The sequence below is a fragment of the Chiloscyllium plagiosum genome, unplaced genomic scaffold (genome assembly GCF_037043375.1).
Source record: "Chiloscyllium plagiosum isolate Xiang-an unplaced genomic scaffold, Cpla_swu_hap1 HiC_scaffold_13, whole genome shotgun sequence".
NCBI classification, from domain to species: domain Eukaryota; kingdom Metazoa; phylum Chordata; class Chondrichthyes; order Orectolobiformes; family Hemiscylliidae; genus Chiloscyllium; species Chiloscyllium plagiosum.
The window spans coordinates 21,680,972-21,691,083 of record NW_028270151.1 but is presented as its reverse complement, the minus strand read 5'-3'; the positions used below and the strand labels follow the sequence as shown (position 1 = coordinate 21,691,083).

The following is a 10,112-nucleotide window of genomic DNA, read 5'->3' as shown; positions in this document are numbered from 1 at the left end:
GTTCTTGGTGTCAAGAAGTTCTAGGGAGGAGTGAAGGGCAAGTGATATGGCATCTGACGTGGATCTGTTGGTCTGATAGGCAAATTGGAGTGTGTCAAGTGTAGTGCAGAGGCTGGCATTGATTAATGCCATGACCAGCATTTCAAAGCACTTCATGACCACCAAAGTTAGGGCCACTGGGCAGTAGTCATTGAGACATGCTGCATGAGCCTTCTTAGGCACAGGGATGATGTTGGCCCTCTTGAAACAGGCAGGGACAGTGGCCTGTTGCAGGGACAGGTTGAAGATGTCCGAGACGACCTCTGCCAGTTGATCTGCACATGCTCTAATCGCGTTCCTTGGTTTCACACAAAGTAAAACTGATCTGACCTCTGATGCAGTGATTGTTCGAATAGGTTTGTCAGGACTTGTTGGAATATGTATTACCCCTCCACTGAAATTCTGCTCAGAGCAAGCATAGAAGGCGTTGACACGATCTGGGAGGGATAGTCATCCTCTGCTATGTTGCTATTGGGAAGGAAAAAGTGACAGTTTATTGGGATTGGACGTTATGTGCAGTAATCAAACGGGCTACCATCTTATAGTATGACTTTTTGCAATCTCTTCACAACGCGGCGTCATAGTGACTTCTTAGACAGCAATTAGATTCATTTCCACAAAGAACAGTTTTGTCCCAATGGGAATTGCTACAATGGGGGATCAAATGACTAAATATTATGTCCGATGGAATGTTTCACAAGAATATAGAAGTGATTTGAAAAACACTTCACGGCAATTAGCTGCCACCTTTCGACGTTTATTGCACCAAAGCAACTTTAGGGAGATGACAGTTTTCTATTGTGTCTGAAAGGACATGTCGCTATTATAAGTGGAAGACTTTAATGTAACCACGCATTCTCTGTGCTACTTTTGATTTTTCAGTTTAACTTAGAATTAACTTCCGTTTCTCTCGAAGACATGCGAGATGTCTTACCCGTTACTAACACTCGCAACATCAGGTGCCTTGCGCTCTCGTAGGAACTGCTGAAGTTCCATTGCAAAAAAAATTACTCTGCTGGGAGTTAAACATACACCAAATTTTAATCGTTATGAATTTATTTGCAGTCTAATTGTCTAACACGTGGTTGTGACACAGTGTCACCAAAGGATTTCTCCCCATATATGGGTTCCTCAGATCACAGTTAGAAATCACCTGGTGACTGGCCCTTTGAGCGAAAACAATGGCTCTATTTCTGACTTTCCTATTGCTAGCTGCAGTCCCAGCGCGGGGAACCCAAGAAACACTATGTAAACGTCGAGCAAAGCACAGTTTACCTGCTCTTTCTGGGGACGGAGACATCATTTTGGGTGGAATATTTACTGTGCATTTAGAAGCGATTCAGAACCTTCCTTCATTCACCATCACTCCACCTGAATCAGAGTGCCGAAAGCAAGTTTAGTTTTGTCGTGAACAAGTCTCGTTGCATATTCCGTACAATTTGCAAGACCATCACCAATCCGATATATGATGCCGAATTAAGTGGTTTATTATCATCCAGTGAGTCAAATAGGATGATCTTTGGCCTACAGTCCAATTAGTTTCAGACGATTCGATTCAGAAATTGATTTTCTCAGAAGGACCATCCTTCATTTATTAAACATCCATTCACTTTGTGCGGCAGCGTTTGTGATATTGGAACTTGTGGAGTAGGTTTATGCGTCTATCTGTAATTTTAACCTGAATAAGGATTGCAGGGCCAAAATGGAAAATGTCCATCACGTTCATGCCGCTCAGTTTAAGGTGGAATAGCGACCTTTTTAGGGCGTTAGATCTTGAAATACGTTGAAACAAAAAAGCCCACTGGTGTCTACAAAGCTGCTACCAATCATTAAATATTTATGTTGGCAGTTTTGTCACTTTCTCAATAGACTACGTTTTAAAGCATGTATTTCTCCCCTTTGACCTTTGTATGGAAACGTTGCGAGGTATTTTTGAAATCATTTAAAGTAATCTCGGCTCAGTTACACGGTGTATAGACCCCGACGAAATAATGTTGCACTTAATTTATACAGATTCTCCTTTGTCTTCGTGACGTGTGCTAAATTAGTGCTTAAGAGTTGCATAACTCGAGGTGCGCTAAGTGGCGGTGGCACTTATAATCAAATCTTATCACTGCAATCTTACGTACTTGTTCAACATAAATTTGTATTAACAAAAGATAATCAAAATAATTCTAATTTAACCAATGTCATTTTCATTACAGCACCTTTTCAGATATATTTGTTTAATCCAGCGTTAAATCCATCACGCGAATTCCAACTTGCGCTTGAATGGTGTTTCAGATATTATCTGTAATTTTAAAAAAAAATTTAAAAAATCTAAAAGTCGTCACTTCTTTGTTTTTTATTGCTAGAATGTTTTTTTCTCACAAGTATGAAAATATCCTGCATTTATAATGTTCTGCAATGCCTGCGTTAATGTTCACACCTTTTCTGTATTGTGTAGTTTTCACTTATCAAGCTTCCGCCTGATGCTGACCATGATATATGCCATTGAGGAAATAAATCGCAATAAAAACTTGCTTCCGAATACAACTCTGGGATATAAAATCTATGATGATTGCTCGTCATCCGCGGTTGCGTCCAAAGCTGCGCTCGCTCTGGTCACCAGTGAAGAACAACGAATGAATTTCACTCAATGTGAAGCTTCCAACGTAGCGGCCATTGTTGGCTGTGACATCTCCACATCTTCAATCGTGGCGGCAAGGGTAATCGGACCTCTTGGCATTCCCATGGTAATGCGTCATATATCTGACTGCTTTCTTATTAGGCTGCATGGTATTGGTCAGTTTGCGATGGTCAAACAAACGAGGAAGCAAAATCGTAGCTTAGAGACGTTTCTACGCTGTGTCATTTAACGCGCTCCACGAATTGCTATGACCCCCAAGGGTATTTCAAATAGAGGAAAACATTTTCTCCCTTTCCGCACTGGGCAGGGTTGAGAAGCCCATAGTCCAAATGGACTTCCAAAAGTCGATTAATGAAGTGACACATAAATATTATTGAGAAATTTGAATCTCGTGGGCTTAAAAGGGCAGGAAAGGAGCTGAAAGTTTGAAGACAGACGGTAGTGATTGTGTGTCAGAATGACCGGAAATGTGCAGTGGAATCCCTCAGAGGTCACTGTCACGTTCAGAACACAGTTTCAATGTTTGCGAGTGAAGCGAAGCTCGGGCACTTAAATGTGCGTGTGACATTAAGCTTCAGGATGAGTTCCACGGACTTGTGAAGTGGGAAGGCACAGTGAAAAAACGACATTGAATACAAAGTAGCGCGAAGTGTGAGGCCATGGGATTCGGTAGGGAGAATGAAGAAAGAAATCTAAGTCAATGGTGCAATCACGTGTACATGCCAGCTGAACGGAGAAGCCTTTGAATGTGGCGGGACACGGTTGAGATGTCTGACTTATAGGAGGCAGCCAAGGTGGATTGGCCAAGCTAAATTGTCTGTGGTGTCCGGGAATGCGCAAATTAGGTGAATTAGCCATGGTAAATGCGGGGTTACCGGGATAAGGTGGGGTGGTGGGTCTGGGTGACTCGATGGGCCGAATGGCCTCTATCTGCACTGAAGGGATTCTATTATTCTATCCTGGGCTCCACAAGTTAGCGGAAGGATACCGTATCGCTTTACCAGAATGATATCAATGGTGAATTACAATTACCGAGACAGACGAGATGCAAAGGGATTATTCTCCCGAAAGCAGAGGCAGGTGAGAGATTGGATGCTAATGAAGCAAATTTTATACTAGGTGATCAAGAAGAAAGCAGCAAATTTGATATAAAACAGGCTAAGAACGGAAAGCGAGAAGATATGGTAGGGATTGCTATTCAAACTGACGAAGTGTTTCCAGCATCTTCCATTGCGGTCAGTTTTCTTATCACTGCTCTTCGTAATCTGTAAGCAAAATAAAACTTTGTCATCAGGACATAATTTCGAATCTTGCACAACGAATGCGTCCACATATTCAAATGTTTGACGGTGCTATAAAATTGAGAGGTTGTCTTAAAACTGACGGGGAATGGTAGAAAGTGAGGACTGCAGATGCTGGAGGTCAGTGTCGACAGTGTGGCGCTGGCAAAACACAACAGGTCAGGCGGCATCCGAGGAGCAGGAGAATCGACGTTTCGGGCATAAGCCCTTCATCAGGAATCAGCAATGACGGGGAATGGTTCATTATAGGTGGAATCTAATACTGTAAAACAATGATATTGTTTCAAAAGGGCGTTAAGCTGAGGGTAAATTGAAAGAGTTAAAGAAGGGTTGCCTACTTTCGATTAGAAGTTGTTTTAGTTTAAAAAAAAAGTTATGGGCAGAACTAAAACAGTACAGATGCAGGATAAGGACAGGAAACAGCTGGGCCATGCAATCAACATCCATAAAAGCAACGTCTGATGAATGGGAAGTGAGTAAACCAACATTGGGAAATCTGGTGAGCATAAATGATCAGACTCAGAATACGGAGCATGGGAAACACAGCTGAGAACTGCGGGGTTTTTGCAGAGTTGAGTCTGAGACTGTGAAGCCTGGCTGCCCTTGCAGTCGATCAAATCGATTGTAATTTGCACCTAAGCTTTCTAGTGATTTGTCAAGTTAAATAACAACATTTACAAGATGATGATTACGTCATTTACAAGAGGATTTTGTTCAATTCTGAGCATCACAATTTAGGAATATTGTCAAGAATTTGGAGGGGACGCTAGGGAATGTGGCTTTAATAATGTGGATAGAATAGAGACTGTGGGGTTGTTCTTAGACCAGAAAAGACGGATAGGAGAATACATCGACAGTAAATGGGAAAAACCTTCCAGTGACAGGAGGGTGGACACCCAAAAGGTGGTTCACAAGAGGACGAGAAACATATGAAGAATTGCTTTCCTTACAGAGAGTTGTTGTGAATTGGAATGGACGGTCGATGAAGCAGATTAAGTAGCATTTTCAAAGGGAGAGCGGTAGTCGATCGATGGACTGAATGACCTGCTTTAAGTGCTGTATCATGCTGTGATGTAATTGACAATTTCGCGTATGTATGTAGTCGCAGGGACGAGCAGTGAAAAAAAAACATTGTTAGTCAAAGGTTGTTTCATAAATTCCTATTGTATGAACCATAATCCTACAAATTAGTGGCAACTGTGCCGGGAAGCTTGCAATAACGCAGATTTCGTACGTAACTAAATCGTGCTGGGTGAACACGTTCCTAGTACACAGCGTTAAAATCTATTCATTTTTTGTACAGGTCAGCTACTACTCGACATGTTCCTGTCTCAGCGATAAGCAAGAATATCCCACGTTTTTTAGAACGATACCAAGTGATAACTATCAATCGAAACTTCTCGCTGAATTGGTGAAAACCTTCGGCTGGAAATGGATTGGCACAATTAGAAGTAACATCGATTACGGTAATTTTGGAATGCAAGCATTCGTCGAACAGGTCCGTAAAACCGGCGTTTGCATCGCCTACTCTGAATCATTTTACAGGACCGACCCAGCTGAGAAAATCAGCAAAATAGTGCAGGTGATCAAACAGGCCACCACAAAAGTCGTGGTAGCTTTTGTTGATACTGGAGATATGCGAGTTTTACTTCAGGAAATTTGGCGTCAAAACGTAACAGGCATACAGTGGATTGGGAGTGAAGGATGGGTTACGGAACAATTACTCCCGCCTGAAGAAAGTGCAAGATTTCTGACTGGGACAATCGGCGTAGCAACCCCGAGAACAGAGATAGCTGAGCTCAGAGATTATCTCCTTAAAGTGCATCCCTCTAAATTTGGTGGGAGCATTTTGGTGAAGGAGTTTTGGGAGAAGGTATTTGCGTGCAATTTGACAAAGCACAGCAGTGTTGCATTTCGAATGCGGCAGTGCACCGGAATGGAACAGTTGGATGGGTTAGAAAATGCTTACCTTCCAGCGATAATGGACGGAAGTTCCTACCATGTGTACAAAGCGGTCTATGCTGTCGCTCATGCACTTGACGATATGCTAAACTGTGAAGAAGGCTATGGTCCATTTAGGAATAATACATGTGCTCACATTTCAAACTTTGAACCCTGGCAGGTAAGAAAACGCGTGCACTTCATTTTAATTCGATCCCTTTGAGTCAGTGTTCGGAACAGAGAGACTGCATTGTAAATCTGAAGGGGTTATTATTCCCAGCATGAGTAAATAAACAGTCAACAGGCAAACTTCATTGATTTATTTCATGGTGCTGACTAACCATTCCCGTCATAAGAAAATAGGAATGAAAATGAATGTATGTATTGTCTATGTTGATGGTAACCGGAATGACCCTGGATTATTTATCCAAAGGCCTAACTAAGCTTTGGAGACATGTTTTTGAATCAATTAATAAACCTGAAATTAAAAACTAATCTAATGGTGAGTGTGAAAACATTAATGAAAGCTGACATTGTCCAGCAGATCTGGCAACATCAATGGAGAGAAAGCAGAGCTAATAATTCGGATCCACTGATCCTTCTTCAGAACTGTTCTTTGCTGAGTTTTTCCAGCAATTTCCGTTCTTGTCTCTGATTTCCAGCAACCGTACATCTTTGCGATTATGTTTTTTTCCCCATAAAAACATTGTAGCTTGCGGTTAAAAACGCATCTGGTTTGCTCGCTTCTGTTAGAGAAGGAAATCTGCCATCCTTACCTGGTCTGACCTAATAGTGAATCCAGGCCAACAAGCCGGCCTCGCAAGCCGTTAGGACTGGTGACAAATCAGGCCTTGCCAGTGATGCCTGCGTCTCATGCAGGAATAATTACAACTCACATGACTTGTATTGCTCCTCTGCAGCTACTCCATTACCTCTACACAGTAAATTTCACAACTCGGACTGGAGAAATCGTGCATTTTGATAGAAATGGTGATCCGATCCCTACGTACGAAGTAATTAACTTGAAAAAGAATTTGGAGGGTGCTCTTGAAATTATAAACATTGGTTATTATGATGGTTCGGCACCATTAGGATATCGGCTTCTCTTGAATATGGACGAAATCTTGTGGAGTGGTATTGGAAACATGGTATGTTCCCTACAACATTTCTCGAGGAAGGATAGGGTATAGGGATTACAAGATGAAGGACATTGCCAGTGCGATTTTATTAATTCTCCGACTCTGAGGAATTTATTGCCCATCCCAAATTGCCGTTAAATAAAAATGGATAATTTTCTGGGCATATTCAGAGGGGAGTCCCCTGTCTTACAAATAATGTTTCCTTTATCCGTACCATTGTTTTTGTAGAACTTGAAACAGCCATATTTTTTCCAAATATAAAACGCCCAATTAATTATTCAAGTCCATTTCAGATTCGCCACTTCCAATTAAGTCTTCTGAAAATTTCTTGACGAGTTCCTCAAAATATCTCTAATTTTGGATCAAAAGCGCCTTGTGGTGTTGTAGACGCTTTATAAATGTGCGTCGTTGTTGCTAATCTTTGCGCCCCGAAATGAGAACATATCTGATGGAACTGGCGGTCTCTGCTGTGGACCTGACTGGTTTCATTACGAAAATAAAAAGGGTGTTTTCAACATTTGTGGAGACGGAATGAGGTAACGTTTTCCACAAACTGTTGCCGAATCTTACTGAGTGCAAGGAAGCAAGATTGTTTAACCAATTTTTAAAGCGCATTGTTGTTTCTTCAGCATTTTCTCCCTGTATTGGGACATCAGACACCGCTGAGAGGTGATAATTTATTACTATTTCATTGTGCATTGGTCAATTAATAACACAATAGCACAGAAAATTGACCGTCATTCGCAAAAAGAAAGTTTGATTAAAGGTCATAGTTATACCTCTCATTAGAGAGAGATGGCTGCTGGTGATTTAACCTGAGGCGAGGAAAGAGGTTGAGAAGGCTGCACGGCTACCTGAGTTGGGAGCGGGAATTGAACCTACGCTGTTGGCGTTCCTCGCTAACTGAGCTAGCCGACCCCCTGTTGGTTCAGCATCTCAGCAACAATGAAGAACAATGATGCACATTTCAATATAATGAAAGAATGGCCATGCGTTTATGAAATATCTTGCATAATTTGTTTGTTACTGAGATGCGCTTGAAATATAATTTTACTGAGTCATCGAGGATGGCGGTGGCGGTTTGGGGGCAAATAAACTGTCCGGAATTAGCTGTCTCTGAATTACTGGGTGAAAGAAGGTAGGGTGAGAAGAGACTCGTCCATTATACCTACCAGCATGGAATTGATGGACTGAATACAGTATAGGTAGCCGCTTTCTGTGGTGTATACTCTATGGAATGGCCATGCCAAAATATTTTTCTACATATAACTACAGCAACGATCGGCTGCGAATATTTTCTTATTTGTCATGAATTATCGCAGTTAATAGATTTGGATGAAATCAGCATTGTTTCCTTTTGCTTTAGATTCCAAGTGCCCTCTGTTCAGAACCTTGTCCTCCCGGAACAAGAAAGGTCAGCAGGAAAGGTCAGCCAATATGTTGTTATGACTGCGCAGAGTGCGCCGATGGTGAGATCAGCAACGCCACAGGTATACACAAACATGGGGCTGAATACAATGTTATCGTGTGTCCATAATCAACCTCATTGTTTTTTTTAATGATTATATCATTCTTTCAGATTCCACTGATTGTATGAAATGCCCTTTGGAATACTGGTCCAATCAACAAAAAGAACGATGTGTTCCCAAAAAGATTGAATTTCTTTCCTTCCAAGAAGTTCTGGGCTATGTCTTAGTGGCACTTACATTAGTGGGCGTGTGCCTCGCACTGGGTACAGCTGCTGTATTCTACCGGTATCGGGAAACTCCTATCGTTCGAGCGAACAATTCGGAGCTGAGTTTCCTCCTTCTCTTTGCCCTAACGCTTTGCTTCCTGTGCTCACTTACTTTCATTGGGAAACCGACCAGATGGTCCTGCATGTTGCGGCGAACTGCGTTTGGGATTGTATTTGTTCTCTGTATTTCCTGTATTTTGGGGAAAACAGTTCTTGTTGTGATCGCTTTTAAAGCAACTCTTCCCAACAACAACTTGATGAACTGGTTTGGACCCATGCAGCAACGGTTAGGCGTGTTCGTTCTTACATTTCTTCAAGGTTTAGTTTGCACAATCTGGCTCATTGTATCACCTCCTTATCCACTGAAAAACGCGACCTATTATAGAGATATCATTATTTTGGAATGTGACGTGGGCTCTTTAAAAGCCTTTTATTTTGTATCCGGCTATATTGGTCTTCTCTGCACTGTATGCTTCCTGTTAGCTTTTCTTGCCCGGAAACTTCCAGATAATTTCAATGACACGAAGTATATAACTTTCAGTATGCTGATCTTCTGTGCTGTTTGGATCACTTTTATTCCGGCTTATGTCAGCTCTCCTGGAAAGTACACGGTGGCTGTCGAAGTGTTTGCTATTTGGGCGTCGAGTTTTGGCTTACTTGTCTGCATTTTTGCTCCAAAATGTTATATTATCTTACTGAAACCGGAGAATAACACAAAGAAAAACATGATGGGCAGAGGGTCTTCACAGTAACTCTGAGATTGTTGTTGTTCATTCAGTGTAGACGCTATTAATGCTTATTTAAATCTCATATTATATACAGTCTTTTGACAATTTGATGGCTTGATTGTTCACAGGAGTCGCAGGTAGATAGGATAGTGAAGAGTTTGGTATGCTTTCCTTTATTGGTCAGAGTATTAAGTACCAAGAGTTGGGAGGTCATGTTGCGGCTGTACAGGTCATTGGTTAGGCCACTGTTGGAATATTGAGTACAATTCTGGTCTCCTTCCTATCGGAAAGATGTTGGGAAACCCGAAAGGGTTCAGAAAAGATTTACAAGGATGTTGCCAATGTTGCAGGATTTGAGCTATAGAGAGAGGTTGAATAGGCTGGGGCTGTTTTGCCTGGAGCTTAGGAGGCTGAGAGGTGACCTTATAGAGGTTTATAAAATCATGACGGGCATAGATAGGACAAATAGACAAAGTCTCTTCCCTGGGGTGGGAGAGTCCAGAACTAGAGGGCATAGGTTTTCAGTGAGAGGCGAAAGATATAAAACAGACCTAAGGGGCAACTTCTTCTCGCTGAGGATGGTACGTGTATGGAATGAGC

The 10,112-nt window shown here is 41.8% G+C and overlaps 1 protein-coding gene across 1 annotated transcript; it reads left to right on the top strand.

Annotated features, from left to right (window-relative positions):
• The first annotated feature begins 1,220 nt into the window (after positions 1-1,220).
• On the top strand, positions 1,221-9,536 carry LOC122556342 (extracellular calcium-sensing receptor-like). The gene is made up of 6 exons (XM_087993938.1): positions 1,221-1,429; positions 2,486-2,774; positions 5,273-6,091; positions 6,831-7,058; positions 8,416-8,539; positions 8,629-9,536. The coding sequence occupies exons 1-6, from the start codon at positions 1,221-1,223 to the stop codon at positions 9,534-9,536; spliced, it is 2,577 nt and encodes an 858-aa protein (XP_087850064.1).
• Positions 9,537-10,112: the final 576 nt, after the last annotated feature.

What these genes read in the sequence shown, in the direction of transcription:
- LOC122556342 (XM_087993938.1), top strand. Translation starts at nt 1,221, where the DNA reads ATGGCTCTATTTCTGACTTTCCTATTGCTAGCTGCAGTCCCAGCGCGG. An exon ending in GACCTCTTGGCATTCCCATG is followed by an intron (nt 2,775 to 5,272) that starts GTAATGCGTCAT and finishes TTTTTTGTACAG; the next exon opens with GTCAGCTACTACTCGACATG. An exon ending in GGAGTGGTATTGGAAACATG is followed by an intron (nt 7,059 to 8,415) that starts GTATGTTCCCTA and finishes CTTTTGCTTTAG; the next exon opens with ATTCCAAGTGCCCTCTGTTC.